This window comes from Pan paniscus, chromosome 13, assembly GCF_029289425.2.
Source record: "Pan paniscus chromosome 13, NHGRI_mPanPan1-v2.0_pri, whole genome shotgun sequence".
NCBI classification, from domain to species: Eukaryota; Metazoa; Chordata; class Mammalia; order Primates; family Hominidae; genus Pan; species Pan paniscus.
In genome coordinates, this window is record NC_073262.2 from 75849269 (window position 1) to 75867230 (window position 17962).

The 17962-nt window shown below is 35.9% G+C and overlaps 1 protein-coding gene across 3 annotated transcripts in view; it reads left to right on the plus strand.

Moving 5' to 3' along the window:
- The window catches only part of MAP3K20 (mitogen-activated protein kinase kinase kinase 20), a 193358-nt gene that overhangs the window by 100391 nt on the left and 75005 nt on the right, over nucleotides 1-17962 (plus strand). For all 3 annotated transcript variants that reach the window (XM_055108786.2, XM_034954519.3, XM_034954521.3), the window contains 4 exons: nucleotides 8330-8431; nucleotides 13046-13111; nucleotides 16379-16407; nucleotides 16524-16661. In XM_055108786.2, the coding sequence (XP_054964761.1) occupies nucleotides 8386-8431; nucleotides 13046-13111; nucleotides 16379-16407; nucleotides 16524-16661 (279 nt within the window). In that variant the 5' untranslated portion in view covers nucleotides 8330-8385. The remainder of the gene's footprint in view (nucleotides 1-8329; nucleotides 8432-13045; nucleotides 13112-16378; nucleotides 16408-16523; nucleotides 16662-17962) is intronic.

The window sequence follows — 17962 nt, forward strand, 5'->3', positions numbered from 1 at the left end:
TTTATGGCTGCATAGTATTCCATGTTGTATATGTGCCACATTTTCTTTATCCAGTCTATCATTGATGGGCATTTGGGTTGGTTCCAAGTCATTGTTATTGTGAATAGTGCCGCAATAAACATATGTGTGTGTGTGTCTTTATAGTAGAATGATTTATAATCCTTTGGGTATATACCCAGTAATGGGATTGCTGGGTCAAATGGTATTCCATGTCTTCATCATCATTAGAATGACTTTTTAAAGTTAACATGGTTTTTGGAGTACAATGTCTTCACTGTAGTGTAAGATGTTTGAAATATCATGCTTTGGGGAAATCTCTGTATTATACTATCTCTGGATATTTATCTCAAGCTACAAGTACCCAATGGCATAACATTAGGATTGTTGAATATTTTAGTCCCATATGCTATATTTGTAGTCATAACTGACAGCTTTTCAAAGTGATCTTTAGAAGACTTGTTTTCAGTGACATCCCGCAGTTGGAATTGAGAGTTCATAGTTCCAGGAATAATTGCTCTGTGTTAAATTTTGTTGCCCCTCCCTACTTCCCTCCCTCTCTTTTGTCTTATTCATATAGGTGACCTTTATAAGCTTTGAAAAACTAGCTTTGATTGAGGTCATCTCAGACTTATATATTTTTCCCCAAACAGTATTTTGTTGTTCAAATAAATTAATGGAGAGAGCATCTTAAAATATGAGGGATTTTAGAAGTATCTGAATATAAGTTGACTCATTCTTTTCTTAGGTATAGTTTTACAGGACTGCAGTTGCCATCTTTATAATATCCACATGACTGTTCCAAGTGTAAACATATTTATCTTAAGAACTGTGTCATGCCTAAGAGCCATTCGTAGGGTGCCGCTTGTCTGTAAACTGGCCTACTTGTCCTTATGAATAACGAGGGCTGACTAAACTTGATTGAAACGTGAGGAACTTTGTGTTTGTAAAAGTTAGCAGTGTTTCTTATTTCAAGGGTTTTATGGCATTCTCTTGCTTATTCTATTAAACCTTTTATTCTTTAAACCTTACAGTGGGCCATATGTATGAAGTTTATAAAGTATTAATGATCTTCTTAACCAAAACAAGAAAAAAATTCCAAAGAGTTCCCAGTTCTCTACTGTTTTATCATCTCAAAAGTTTAAATAAGATGTTCTGCTGCCATTGTTGTTTTTACTGTTCACTATATTAGCACTTTCTCTGATGTGCTTTGGAGGTTGATCGATGAATTTCTTAGGCGTTTTGCTGGAATTAATTTATGGGTGTTTGACTAGATGGTGAAGAGTAGACTGAGAGAATCTTCAAGTGACCATGTCATTGTTTTCTTGCTGTCTTGTCTTGGTGATTAAGATACAATTCTTTTTAAGACCAAATGGCACTGGTTATCATGTTTCCCAAATCAGAAATCTATTTTAGTTAATATTTTAAAGAAATATGAAGCCACAGCAAAAACCAGTATTATTTTTACTACAGAGTGTTAATGGATGTAAAGAGGTTAGCGAGATATAGTGTTTAATTAATGATGTTTATTTTCACTATATTTAATGAATAATCTTTTTATCTCCTTTAAAGAAAAATAATGTTTATTGGTTAAAGGTAAGAAATAATAGTTAAGACACCAATTTAATTTCAAGATCTTTGACTATATTATGCATTGTACAATGGATTTCACTTTTCATGAAATGCCTCAGTTTTCCTACTTTTATTTTTGTTTTTTATTACCATTCAACTTATGGTTTTTCTACCTTTAAAATAAAGATAATGATGAATAAAAATAAAAACATAACATTGTATAAAGCAATACGTTTTTGTTCACTTTTGTTAACTTTAAAATGTATGTAGATATATTAATATATCACAACAGTAGCATAAAGGATAAGGGAGGGAATGGAGTTATATTGGAGAAAATCTTCTATATTTTATTGTAATTAGATTAGTATTAAACTGAGGTAGATTGTGTTAAATTAAGATACATTTTATGATCCCTTGAACTACTGCTAAGAAAGTCATTCAATAAATATAATAAAAATCAATCAAGGATTTAAATGATAGATTAAAATTTTTTATTGCAAAAGAGGACAATAAAGGAACAGGAGACTGAGAAGGACAGGGGACATGAAGAAAACATGGCAAATGTAAACCCAGCTGTATCAATAATCACATTATATGTAGATGTTCTAAACACTTCAATCAAAAGGCAGAGATTGTCGGATCAGATTAAAAAATAACAAGATCCAATTATGTACTCTCTACAAGAGACATATCGTAGATTCAAAGATACAAATAGGTTAAAAGTAAGAAGATAGAAAAAGATATGCCATGCAGACAGTAAGCACCAGAGAGCTGGAGTAACTATATTAAATTTCAGACAAAATACAGCAAAGATAAGAAATATTACTTGAGATAAATAGAACCATTTCAAAATGATAAAAGGATCAAGACATCAGAAAGACATAGCAATTGGAAATATATACACACCTAAAACAGGTCTCAAAGTATGTGAAGCAAAACTAACTGAATTAAAAGGAGAAATAGGCAATTCACCAGTAACTGATTTCAGTATTCCACTCTCAATAATTGATAGAACAGCTAGACAGAAAATAAAATGGGATATAGAAGACTTGAAGAACACTCTCAGCCAACTCTACCTAACTCACATGTAAAGAATACATATTTTTTCAAGTACACATGGAACATTCTCCAGAATACATCATAAGGGAGGCCATAAAATAAATCTCAGTTCATCTAAGAGGACTGATACCATACAATGTGTTTTCTAATCACAATGCAATTAAAATTGAAATTAACAACAAAAGGAAATCTGGAAAATTCCCAAATTTTGGAAATTAGGCAACACACAGCTAAATACCTACTGGGTCAAAGAAGAAATCACAATAGATTTTTTTTTTTTTTTTTTTTGAGATGAAGTCTCATTCTGTCACCCAGGCTGGAGTGTAGTGGCGCCATCATCTCGGCTCACTGCAACCTCCACCTCCCAGGTTCAAGCGATTCTCCTGCCTCGGCCTCCCGAGTAGCCACCATGCCCGGCTGATTTTTTGTATTTTTAGTAAAGATGGGGTTTCACCATGTTGGCCAGGCTGGTTTGGAACTCCTGACCTCAGGTGATCCACCTGCCTCAGCCTCCCAAAGTGTTGGGATTACAGGCGTGAGCCACCACACCCGTCCAGAAATCAAAGTAGATTTTTAAATATTTTGGAGTGAAAGAAAATGAAAATGTAACATATCAAAATTATAGAATATTAAAATTATAGAATGCAGATAAGGCACTATTTAGAAGGAAATGTATAGCTTTCAACACCTATATCAAAAAGAAGAAAAGTCTGAAGTGGATAACCTGAGCCTCAACCTGAAGAAACTACAGAAAGAAGGACCAATTAAAACCAAAGTGAGTCAATGAAAGGAAATAATAAAGATTAGAACAGAGCTCAATAAAACAGAAAACAGAAAAGCAATAGCAAAAATCAGTTTATTAGATTTGTTAATCTTTCCAAAGACTAAAGGATTTATTAATCTAAAGACTAGACTGAAAGTTTAGTCTTTGAAAAGATTAATAAATTTGACAAGCCTTTAACTAGATTGATCAAGAAAAAAGAGAAGATAAAGATTAGCAAAATCAGGAATGAAAGAAAGAGCAGTGCTATGGCTCCTGCAGAAGTTTATAAGGATTATAAAGAAATGTTATGACAGTCTTTATGCCAATAAATTAGATAATTTAGATGCAGTGAACAATTTTCTTAAAAGATACAAATTATCAAAACAGAAGATCTGAATAGACCTATAATTTAAAAATTGAATTAGGCTGGGCGCAGTGGCTCCAGCCTGTAATCTTAGCACTTGCGGAGGCCAAGGCAGGCAGATCACTTGAGGCCAGGAGTTTGAGACCAGCCTGGCCATCATAGCGAAACCCCATCTCTACTAAAAATACAAAAATTAGCCAGGCGTGGTGGCACACCCCTATAGTCCCAGCTACTCAGGAGGCTGAGGCATGAGAATTGCTTGAACCCAGGAGGCGGAGGCTGCTGTGAGCTAAGATCATGCAACTGCACTCCAGCCTGGGCAACAGAGCAAGACTGTTTCAAAAAATAATAATAATTGAATTAGTAATTTTAAATATTTCCATAAAGAAAATCCCAGGCCAAGATGATTTCACTGGTGAATTCTATAAAATGTTTATAGAAGAGATAACATCAATTCTTCCCATACTCTTTCAGAAAATAGATGCCAATATTCTATATGAACAAGCAGTATTATTCTGATACCAAAGTCATACAGAGACATAAGAAAGCGACAGACCAATATTCTTCATGAATATAGATGTAAAAATTCTTAATCATATTAGCATACTGAATCCAGCCACCCATAAAGAAGATTATAAATTCCAATTAGAATTTATCCCAGAAATGGAAGGTTGGCTTAACATCTGAAATCAGTCAATGTAAGGTACCATAATAAACAATAAAATCATAGAATAGAAGATAAAAACCCTATATGATCATTTCAAGATTCAGAAAAAACATTTGACAGACAACACTCACTGATAATAAGAAATATCTGCCGGGCACGGTGGCTCACACCTGTAATCCCAGCACTTTGGGAGGCCGAGGTGGGCGGATCACAAGGTCAGGAGATTGAGACCATCCTGGCTGACACAGTGAAACCCCGTCTCTACTAAAAACACAAAAAATTAGCTGGGCATGGTGGCAGGTGCCTATAGTCCCAGCTTCTCAGGAGGCTGAGGCAGGAGAATGGTGTGAACCTGGAGGCGGAGCTTGTAGTGAGTCGAGTTTGCACCACTGCACTCCAGCCTGGGTGACAGAGTGAGACTCCATCTCAAAAAAAAAAAAAGTTTAAAAAAAGAAATCTCAACAGACTAGGAATAAAAGGGAATTTTTCCAACCTGATAAAGAGCATCTACAAAAACCCACAGCTAATATCTTATTCCACGATGAAAAGCTGAATGTTTTCTCCCCAAGACTGGGAACAAGGCAAAGAAGTTCTACTCTGACATCTATTCAACATTGTACTGAAGGTTTTAGCCAGTGTGATCAGGCAAGAAAGAAGTAATAGGCATCCAGATTGGAAAGGAAGAAATAAAACTATCTTATCTGACAACCTATAGGTAGAAAATCCTAAGGAATGCACACACACACACACACACACACACACACACACACACACACACACAAAAGCTACTAAAACTAACAAACATGTTTAGAAGGGTCACAGGATGCAAGATCAGCATTTAAAAATCTATTGTATTTCTATATACTGAGAGTGAACAACCTAAAAATTAAATTAAGAAAGAATTCCATTTACAGTAGCATCAAAAAGAATAAAATAGTTGGGTATAAATTTAACAAAATAAGTATAAGACTTGTACAATGAAAAGTACAAAAATTGCTGAGAAAATTAAAGATCTAAACAAATAGACATTTACATATTTATGGTTTAGAAGATTCAGTGTTGTCAAGAGGGCAGTTCTCCCCAAAATGATCTATAAATTCCACACAATTCCTATCCAAATCCCAGCAGACTTTTTTTTAGAAATTAACAAGCCAATCCTAAAATTTACATGGTAATGCAAAAGACCTAGAAATAGCCAAACCAATTTTGAGAAAGAACTAACTTTGAGGACTTAGACTGCCTCATTTCAAAACTTATAAATCTGTAGTAATCAACATAATACAATATTGGCACAATATCTACAGGGATATAGACCAAAGGAACACAATTAAAATTCTAGGGAAAAAGCCTCACATTGATTGGCAATGGATTTTCAACAAAGATGCCAAGGCAGTCTTTGATTGCTGAGACAATTAGAAATTGATATGCCAGGGCCGGGTGTGGTGGCTCACGCCTGTAATTCCAGCACTGTAGAAGGCTGAGGTGAGAGGATCGCTTGAGCCCAGGAGTTCAAGACCAGCCTGAGCAACATGACAAAATCCCATCTGTACAAAAAATACAAACAAAAATTAGCCAGCGTGGTGATGTGCACCTGTAGTCCCAGCTACTAGAGAGGCTGAGGTGGGAGGATTGCTTGAGCCCAGGAGGTTGAGGCTGCAGGGAGCCAAGAGTGTGCCACTGCACTCAAGCCTGGGCAACAGAGTGAGACCTTGTCTCAAAAATAAATCCATATGCCAAAAAAAAAAAAAAAAAAAATTAGAGCCACACCTCAGACCATACATAAAAATGAAATGAACTCAAAATGGATCATAAGCCTAAGTATAAGGGTTAAACTATAAACTCTCAAAAGAAAAATAGGAGAAAATCTTCATGCTTTGGGGTTAAGCAAAGAGTTCTTAGAAATGATACCAAAAGCACAGCCATAATAGAAAAATTGAGAAATTGGAATTTATAAAAATTAACAATTTCTGCTCTTTGAAACATGATCTTAAGAGAATGAAAAGACAAATGACAAACTGGGAAAAAATATTTGCAAATCATATATATGACAAAGGACTTGTATCTAGAACTAAAAAAAATTATTAGAACTCAATAAAACAACCCGGTGTAAAAATGGACAAAAGATTTGAATAGATATTTTGCTTAAGAATATATAAAAGGGGCTAATAGGCACATAAAAAGATGCCCAACTTTGTTAGTCACTAGGGAAATGCAAATTAAAAGCACTGTGAGATACCACTAGTGTTATACCCACTACAATGGCCATAATCAAAAAAACAGACAATACTGCTGGGCACAGTCACATGCACCTGTAATCCCAGCTACTTGTGAGGCAGAGGATGGCAGGGAAGGACTGTTTGACAACAGGAGTTTGAAGTTTGAGACTAGCCAAGGCACCATAGCAAGACCCCTTTCTCAGAAAAAAAAAAAAAGACAATATCAAATGTTGGTGAGGATGTGGAGAAACTGAAACCCTCATACATTGCTGGCAGGAATATAAAATGGTAGAGCCTCTTTGGAAAACAGATTGATAGTTTCTTTAAAAGTTAGACATAAACTTACCATATGGACCTGCAATATCAGTCCCTGAAATCTACCCAAGAAAAATTAACATATTTACACACATAGACATGTACACAAATGTTCATAGGAGCATTATTCATAATAGCCAAAAACTGGGAACAATCCAAATGTCTATCAACTGGGGACTGAATAAACCAAATGTAGTATATCCATACAACAGAATAGTATTCGGCAATAAAACAGAATTGAAGTCTTCTTATACGCTTACCACTTGAGTGAACTTTGAAAACATTATGCGGCCAGGCGCAGTGGCTCAAGCCTGTAATCCCAGCACTTTGGGAGGCTGAGACAGGTGGGACTGCTTGAGCTCAGGAGTTTGAGATTACCCTAAGCAACACAGCAAGACCTCATCTCTACCGAAAAAAAAAAAAAAAAATCAGCCTCAGCATGGTGGTATGTGCCTGTAGTCCCAGCTACTTGGGAGGCTGAGGTGGGAGGATTGCTTGAGCCTGGGAGGTGGAGGCCACAGTGAGCCGAGATCAAGGCTGCAGTAAGCTGTGATCACACCACTGCACTCCAACCTGGGCAAAAGAATGAGACCCTGACTCCAGAAAGAAACAAAGAAATAAAGACATTATGCTAAGGGAATGATGTCAGACACAAGGAACAATTTGTATGATTCTGTTTATATGAACTATCCAGAAAAGGCACACTGGTAGAGAGAAAAAGCAGATTGTAGGGCTGGTGTGAGAGTGATGATTAACTGCAAACTGGCACAAGAGAACTATTTGTAGTGATGGAAAGGTTCTAAGACTGGATTGTGGTGGTGGTTGCCCAACTTTATGAACTTACTAAAAATCATCCAATAATATACTTATTGCAGGTGAGTTTGTGGTATGTAATTTATACTTCATTTTTAAAGGATTTTTCTCACTTTTTTGACCTTTTGTGCTTAAATTTTGAGAGCTCTTCTAAGTCCTTATGTGACAACAATTGATTTGTTTACACTGTCATTAAGCTGTCTGATTTATGCATTTAATATCTATCTCATAAGAATAACAACTTTTAAAGAAATACCTATTTATATACATACCTTTGTTTCAAATTTATTCTTCCAACACCTCTTTGGGTTTCTCAGTTCCAGCTAAATGGCTTTTGATTCTCAACTGAAGTTTACTATTCATCGTATGTTACTGTCTTTTGTTTGACAGATATTTTTCTGGATGACATTAACTTTTAGAAACCACACCATGGAACAATTTTTTATATATTTTTGATGTCTTTTGTTAAATTCTTTAATGTATTTTCTCAATGAAAATATAAAGTCTTATTTCTGAAATGTATCTTGATTTTAATTATATGCTTATCTTTCCTTTTAAAATAGAATATGCTTCTCTGGGATCACTCTATGATTACATTAACAGTAACAGAAGTGAGGAGATGGATATGGATCACATTATGACCTGGGCCACTGATGTAGCCAAAGGTAATAATATTTGGTATATTCTTATAGAATTGGTGGGGTGCATTTTCCCCTCCTGAAATGGGGACTTAACATCAGAAAATGTTTTATTCTGTCTTTAGATGTTCTTTTTCCAGACCAAAAGTAGTAAGAATTCCACAGCTGATGGTACAGATAATATTTTAGGTCATTGCCTTTCCACTCCTGAATTCCTTTTCTCTTCCTCTTAAGACTCTACTTTATTTCTATCCACGAAATCTAGTTGTAGCTTCAGGGCAGACATGTTTGTCATGTTTTGTGATATTATAATTGACTAGCTTTCTTGACACATTAAATGGAAAAATCATAGTTCTGTTGTTCTGAAAGTCTCTACTTAGACTCAGTATCCAGAAAACATGATTTATTGTAGGATTAGTTCTACTCATTTTGTATACATAATATGCTAAAAATAGAAACCACTTGCAAAAAAATTTTTTATTTGTCCTGCCATGTAAAAGCAATTCAGATTTTATTTTACATTTAATGTAAACTTACTTAGGCATCGCTGTTGGAATTAAATATTTTTAATACACCAAACCCCTAAACAAGGTGCCCAGTCTTTTTTCTCATACATTCTTGCATAGATGAATGCTTTCTAAAGCAATTCAAACTTCATTTATTTTTATCTTTTTTTTTCCATTTTCCTAACTGAACATTTCTGGGCTTTATTTATAACTGTCAGAGTTGCTTTGGAAACAACTTCATCTAAATAATGAACACCGATAGTTACATTTGTATTCTAGCAACCCCTACAAAGTGTGTCTGAATTTTCCTGGGGCAATTAACTCCTCTACATTTTACTACTCCATTCTCTACAAGCATCTCTTTACAAAGCAAATATAATGTGATTTAGCACTCAGTAAGGGGAGCAACTCATACGTTGATTTCACTGTGTGACTTCCAAAAGTAGCAGTCTTTCCTTTGGGGAATTGTCTATTTTAAGTTTCATCAACACCTACCAAATTCTTCAAATAGGGAAAGTGAAAAAAAATTTTTTTGAGTTTCATGCTAGATGCTGCTGCTGAATGATGCCTCATTACATTATAAAAATAATAAGCTCTGTGTTTAGGGTGGTGTACCTGAGACTTTATGTTAATTTGCTTAATTGTGTATTGATGCATCGGGCATCTCAAATCATGCTTAAACTTTCATATTCTTAAAGATATTTTCATGTAATATCATAGTGACTTCTCTGTATGTCAGTAGAACACAAGGACCAGCTCTCTGTAAGCAAGGTGATGTGCCTTTATTGGAGGCTGCCTGAGCATTGTGGAAATACCCTTAAATAATGTAAATGCATATATAGGTAGTACTTAACTTACAGCACATCACCTTACACACATTTGCATTTAGGGTGCTCAGCCAGTTACACCCATGTTATTACTTTATTGGCACTTAGAATAGATAGACAGCAAACAAAACAGCTAACATCAGTCACTCTGCTTCCTGCTGTGCTCTACTTAAGCATCCCTGATTCCCAGCCTGGGAAACTCTTCTCCCTGCACCCCCTTAACCACATGCCACATCATCCCGACTGAGGGATAAGTCTCTTGGCTCCACATCAGCTGAGTCATTCTTGGTGTTTTCTCAAGAGTGCTTTAGTGCTCTGCATCAGAAGGGCAAGGAAGAGAAGGAATCGAATTAGGTAGCAAACTGGGCCTGGTGCAGTGGCTCATGCCTATAATCCCAGCACTTTGGGAGTCTGAGGCGGGTGGATCACTTGAGGCCAGGAATTTGAGATCAGCCTGGCCAACAAGGCAAAACCCTGTCTCTACTAAAAATACAAAAAATTAGCTGGGCATGGTGGTGCACTACTCGCCTATAGTCCCAGCTCCTTGGGAGGCTGAGGCAAGAGAATCGCTCAAACTCCAGAGGTTTGCAGTGAGCCAACATCAAGCCACTGCACTCCAGCCAGAGTGAGACTCAGTCTAGGAAAAAAAAAAAAAAAAATTAGGTAGCAAACTGGTACCAGAGTTAAAAATAAGGAAGGAGAGGCCAGGCGCGGTGGCTCACGCCTATAATCCTAGCACTTTGGGAAGCCGAGGAAGGTGGATCACCTGAGGTCAGGAGTTCAAAACCAGCCTGACCAACATGGAGAAACCCTGTTTCTACTAAAAATACAAATTTAGCCAGGCGTGGTGGCGCATGCCTGTAATCCCAGCTACTCAGGAGGCTAAGGCAGGAGAATCACTTGAACCTGGGAGGTGGAGGTTGCGGTGAGCCAAGATTGGGCCATTGCACTCCAGCCTGGGCGACTGAGTGAGACTCTGTCTCAAAAAAATAAAAATAAAAAAAAGGGAAGGAGAGAATGGGATTGGACCCACTGATGGTGTCCAAAACTGCAGATTAATAAAATCCCTTTTGCCTGTCTGGCTAATGTGTTTGACCTCAGGTGAGAAGAGTGAGGCAGGGAAGAGGCTTGTAGGTTTATGGACGCAAGTAATACTTAACATTTAAAAATCCTATAAGATGGCCCATAAAAAAAAAAATCAAGGCTTTAGGAATGACTTCAGCTTTCTCTGATAAGCTGGGTGTAGAACTTAAGAATTTAAGAGATTAAGTAGGAAGGCTTGATTTTTGTTGATTCTGTTTCAAATTCAGCTATGTACCTTTCAGTTTAACCTATGATTGAATCCACTGGAGCAATGATATGTTGAGAAATCAGAAAATGAATATTTTAAGCAAAGGTTGATTCATGCATTTTAAAATAGGCATTGCTCAGCATCATTGCTGTTGAGACAATATCTTCTCGCAAAAAAAGATTCTCTTCTTTCTAGATGTGAGAATAATGGAGGGTGGACCAGCAAGTATATCTGAAATTGCTGCAAGCTAATCAGCAATGCTTAAAAGGAACAATTAAAGCAGATAAACTCCAATCCAGTTTCAAAATGGTCACCACTCATTCCAGTTCTCCCCAAAAGTCTCCTCAGTTACACCTGCCAATTCTTTTTTTAAGGAAACCCTGAATGTACACCTGATGAAAGTATTTTTCAGCCTTCTTAATTGTTTGCAATAAATATAAGGCAGAATTATAGATGGATCTACAAAAACATTAAATAGAATTTTATGTGTGTGTGATGACTATTGTTTATATGAAATATTATTTAAATGTATACTATGCATCGTACACTAATACTTTATGGTACTTTTTTCTTATAATCTTCCATGAGGAAGGAAAGTGCCTATATTTAAAGCTTTTGTATTTGAGTCTTGTTTTTTGAAATCCTTACTTGTCAGCAAGTGTAGAAACTATCTCTACCAGTAATAGTAATTATACAGATTCTACCTGAAAAATTATTAAGGAATTTGATTCTAAAGCAAGAGAGAGGTAACTATGAAATCCAGTCATATAGATTATTAAATGCTACCCAAGTTGTAACTATTGAATTTTTGCAGTTTGAGGGATGTAGAACTTCTTATCAGAAGAGAAATTTCCTTTTCCCAGTTACATCTTATTTAAGATCACATAATTACTAATACTTGTGTTAACTTGACTCTTCAGTGATATCATTCAGTGATATCATTAAAAGGCAAGAGTTTAAATTTTCTTTGTCCTTTCATGATTCTTCAATATGTCATAATTAAAATAGTAGAAGAATAAAGATTTAAAAATTAACCTCTCTATATGCTTTAAAAAGCCAAAGCCTCTTATTAAATTATTTTCAATGCATTGTTCATTTTAAAAAGAAGCCTATTTGATTTGGAGGTGAGGGGGAGGCTATTTCTGCCATTAGTTAGAAAAAACAACTTGAGAAATAAAGAGGATATATTTTAGTAGAAAATCATCCTTTTTTTATTCTAAAGGGGTAGACAATACGTAAATACAGAAAGAGTCAAAAACTACTAAAGTGGTAACCATAAAATGTGTCTTTAAAGTATAATTTTATATTCAAAATAATAAAGCTCTATAAATATGATGGAAAGAATTTTGGAGTATGTTGAAATACAGATTATCTCAAAGATTTATCCTTGTAAAAGGAATGAAATACTTTGTAACTACTGTATACTTTTTTATCTGAAGATCATAAAATTATTTACCAACCGTAACTAATCAGTCCTCCCAGTTCTCCCCACCACTACCCCACATCCACTCCCAGGTCTTGTTGGAATGGGTACTGAGAAAAAGCCAAGCTGCAGCCAGGTAACCATAGACATCCAGAACTTTGGTAACTGGACATCAGAATCTGCAGTTGGGTACCTGCAGACAACCAGATGAAAACCACAAATTTTACTCAGAACTTTGGCAGATTTAGAAGGTAGTTGGTAGCGGAATACCTTAGTCGTGGAGCCCTCCTTTCAGTGGTTACTGTGCTATTTTCATGCAGACTGCAGAAAATTAAGGTGTCCTTATTAGGTATTGTAAGAAGCTAGATTTACCCACAGTCAAATTCCAACCTCTAAGAGATTAAAGCTTATAAATTTGACTTCACATATACATGTTACTAATGTAGACATATTCTGTTTTCATTTTATCAGTCATGGAAGAATAAGACATGTGAATTAGTTTCTGCTCTTGAGTTCTTTGAAAAACTATGAAAGGTAATACTGATGTAATGTTGAAAAATATTAATAGGCCTTTATTTCTTCTTGTGTGAAAAGGAATGCATTATTTACATATGGAGGCTCCTGTCAAGGTGATTCACAGAGACCTCAAGTCAAGAAATGGTAATGTAGTTATGTTTTTATTTTACCTATTTTATTACAAATTACATACACTTGCATGTAGAAATGAGCATCATTCTTTTACATATCTTTTGTAACCTACTATGGGACTCACTGCTGATACCATGGAAGCCTTTCTACTGTCAATAAATAACAAAAATCTCAACATTATTGGAAGAAGCTGCATAGTATTTCACTGTATAAATATAGCCCAGAATGTGGACATTTGAATTGTTTACATTTTTTCTCTGATAAGAAATGTTGGGCTTAATATTTCAGCCAAATTTTTCAAGACATCCCTAATTATTTCCCTAGAATCATTTTCTAAAAGAGATACTGCTGTGTCAAAGTATGCAGTCATATATTTTTAGTCTTCTATTTTTAGGTGGCTTTGTGCACTATCAATTTTGAATTTTGTTCTTGTTGCATCTGAATTGCGTGGTGTGAATTGTTGATGCCAGTCATGCCTGTATTACCTGGAGTAGTGCCCAGAAATGAGCCACATGTTTGGAAGTTTGGAAAGTAAAGGCTCTCTTTTTCTTCCTTCTCTTCTTCTGTACTTTCTAAAGCTTATTTATGGCCCTGTATCTTATAATTTGGAGGGTGAGCATTTTAAAATAACTTGCAGGATTAGACATTACCTTCAAGTAGGAGTGGTAACAGAATGCTTCTTCTGTTACATCACTTCAGAGTTATCTGAGAAAGGCAGTAGCGTTATAGCACTAGCTAAAGTAAACATCAGAGTTTGCCACTTTTCTGAATACCCTCCCATCAATTAATTATTTACATGCTTTCTAAATGCTCCTTCTCAGTAAGGAGGAAGAGAACTATCTATTTTTAGGAGATCTTTAATTAAAATGAGTATATGCTAATAGTGTGATCCTTAGAATGGGTGGTGATGACAAGTAGTGGAAGAGAACCAGGGAATGAATCAATCAGGTACCCTTGCACATGCCTCAGGACTGTGAGGTTTGTGTGTGTGAGTGTGTGTGTGTTTAGCAGGGGGTGAAGGGATGGGGGTGGGGAGGGAAGTTATCAGCACCTTCCACTTATCAGTAGTCCTGGTTGGACCACCAATTTAACCCCGTCTGATTGTCCTTTCCTCTTCTAGGTTATCATGTATTCTTTGGTTCTTCTTAGACTTAAGCTTCTTGGAACTAAGCACTTTTGATATATGGTCAGCTAACAGGAAGTCATTAGGAAATAATCTAGGCTGTAGTAGAAAAGATCAGAGTTTTATGAATTTGTAAATTTTCAGTTCATGCTCAGAATTTCAATTTAACTATGTTATTTGACTTCAGTATATCTTAAATCTTCTACAAAAGAGGAATGATTAACTAAATTATGGATTTATCCCTGCTATCATTATGAAGACTATATAACAATGGAGAATGTCCCCATTTTAAAAAGTTACAGTTATATGTATTATAGTTACTAAATAGGAACACACATACACTGATATTGAAAGAATATAGACCTAACTTATAGCAATTCTTTTTCCCTTGGAAAGGTAACCAGAGTTTCACTTTCTATGTTATGTATTTTTATAATGGCAGTTTTTCTAGTGAGCACTTGTTAATCTTATAATGAGAAAGCTGAATATAAAATTAATATTTACATTTCTATTTGTAAAAGTTTGTAGCTTATTACTTATAGTACCAGGTTTACCCTGAGGCTATTTTCAAATATTAGATCATACAAAGATCATTTTCCCTCCTTGGTAAAATCATCAGTAACTAGTAAATATTGATCATCTATCATGTTCAAGGCACTGCACGGTTTACAAAAGAAACATCTGAAACAGTTCTTCAGAACTTTATCCTTGGACTCATCTCCTCTTATGCTCTGATTCTTGCACTCCCATAAAAGCCCTATTTACATATTAACTCAAAAAACAGATCTCAACTTCAAAACTATTTTTCTATCTGCTGATTAGACACATCCACATAGATATTTTTTAAGACACTAAAATATATTATGTCCAAATTAATCTTTTCATTTTCTCCCTAACCCCGAAAAATCATCCCTGCATTTCTTTTACTGAGTGGCAATACTGTTTGCCCAAGCCAGAAATGAGATAAATAGTAGTTACAGTTTAAAGCCAGAGCTCCTGTTCTAACCATGAATCTGTATTGCTTCTTTATCTGATTTTATCCTTGAGTTCGCTTCCTTCTCCCCCAGTATCCAGCCATTCATTAAGCCTAGGTGATCCTACATCCTAAATATTTTTTGACTCGGTCAACTTTTCTCCTGTCCTTTGCCACTGCCTTAGTACAGATGTCCTCATCTGTCTCCTGGACCACAAAACCTTGAGTGCCAAGTGATGCCCTTGCCTCCAGGTCTATTCTTCTCTGACATAGTCTCCCCTCTGCACCTTTGCTCATTTCATTCCTCCACATAAAATTGTTCATTGGCTTTCTCTTTCTCTTCTTGACCTGGCATCTACCTTCCAAAATTGCCATACGTTTTTTGTCTGCTCCTGAGTTTTTGCATAGGCTCTCTCTTCTGCCTAGGAAACTACTTTCTTCCCTCAGCTCTCCTTTTTCTGGTTAACTCCTGTGTTTTTCAGGTTTTAGCATAAGCATCATTTCTTACAGGAAACTTCATCTGACCTCCCTCGACACAGATATCATTGTTCTTTGGCTCTATAGTATTGTTTCTCTCATCATGGAATCTATCCCAGTTTGTTGTAGATGTTTATTTAATTGTCTCTCTGATAAGAATATAAACCCCCTGAGAGCAAAGACAGTGGCAGACTTGCTTACAGTCCTGTTCCACAGCATTATACATGGCGTTACCCACAGTAGCCTCAGCAAATATTTATTAAATGAATGAATGTATGAACAAGTGAATGAATGAATATTCTCTCCACCTTTAACAAAAATCACTCAGTTGGGAGGAAACCATATATATAATATGAAGTAGTAAAGCTAATGACTACCTCAGTATCACATTGGCAGTACATGGGCAGAACCCAGGTAAAAATTTGGTTCTCCTAACTACTACTAATTTGTGCCGTTCTTACTGGATAGTACTGCATTTGGATAAAACAAGTGTCTCAGAAGCCTTTTTAATCAGTACCTAATGGAATTAAGTTTTTGTTTTAATGTCAGCCCCCTTTTGCAAAATCCTCAATGCTGTAAATACATTGATTTCACCTTTCATAATCCCATATTGAAGACAGAAATAGAAGTTTATGGTTTTTTTCAGTAGAAGACAGCTCAGACAAATTAGATGATTGTCATAATTTATCCTTTTTTCTTTTTTTAGTTGTTATAGCTGCTGATGGAGTATTGAAGGTAGGACTATTTCTTTTACTTAAAAAAATTGTTAATTTCAGATGTAGATTTTTGTAACTGATAATCCCTTAATTAGCCAATAAGTAGAAAGTTGACACTGATTCCTGTTTTCTCAGATCTGTGACTTTGGTGCCTCTCGGTTCCATAACCATACAACACACATGTCCTTGGTTGGAACTTTCCCATGGATGGCTCCAGAAGTTATCCAAAGTCTCCCTGTGTCAGAAACTTGTGACACATATTCCTATGGTGTGGTGAGTTCATTTCTCATTTCTTGTTTACTAAAGGAAATACAAAAAGCAAACACTCAAAAGAAGAGAGATACAGTTTAACATGGTTTTATTTTTATTTGAGACTGTACTGCTGGTGGAATGCCTAAAGCAGCACCATTGGAGAACGCTTCCTAGTTGCCAAAATGTTTAATCATTTTTAATCATCGGAGTTATTTTGTCCTGTGTTGAGAAGAAACCAACACCACTTCCAAGAAACAAATTAAATGGAATCCGAGATAGTGTTGGGCTCCACTTTGCCTGTGAGAATGATTTTTTACAGGGTGGTAATGTGACTGTGGACTCTCTCTGTAATTTCAATGGAAATGTGGATCATTTGGAACAGGACTTCATTGTAATGGATTGCTTAAACAGTATAAAATCACCAATAGATCTGCCAAGCGAGTTAATTACCAGGAAACTTTTGAGTCTCAACTATTAAACTGATTCATCGGTTTCTAAAAGTCCAAAAGAAAATGTACTTAGCACTTACCAGATGACCTTGTCCATGTCTGCTGCCAGTCTTAGAGTAGCAGTGACTATCTGAAGCGTGACTCTAAGGCATTACATAAGAATCACAGCAGAGCCACATAGAGAATAGACTAATGAGGGGGTGGAGTGCTCAAGGAAGAGACCACAGGAATGAATCCGTTAAGGAGCAGAAGCTCCTGGAGGAGGAATTTGGAGATGGGCCATTTCCTGAGGAATAGGTTATACCTGCATTATCAGAGAGAAGGAAGTGGAGTGGGAGAGTTCTTTGCTGGAGGAAGCAATTCATTTGTTGCCTTTTGTTGAGGATAAACTTTTCCCTAAAATGTTACGTATTCTTTAAAAAGTCCAAAATAGTTTTGGAATTCCCTGTCTTTACATCTCATACTGCCCTGCTATTTATACTATTATACTGCCCTGCTGTTTATACTATTACTTCCTAAAAGGGCATTTTCATAGTAATGGGTAAAGAAGCAGCCTGTTTTAGGTCCAAATCAGCATGTCTCTTCGTCCTGAACCTCTGTGTTTTCTTACTGCAGGTGGTAGCCAATGACACAAGAGGAGATTCACGTTGTCAGACCTGTTTTGTTTTGTTTTGTTTTGTTTTCTTTATTCAGTCTCTAGGTATTTAATGCTGGCTTCACAGGTTTTGGACTTGTTTCAGTGACTAGCTTTTTGTAAATCATAACACATCCTATGTATACCAAATTAATAAAGATTAATTTTGTTAGCTATTGAAAAAATCATTTCAAGAATGAAGTATGTTTTTGACCGAAGGCTAGAATTTTAAAGGTCAG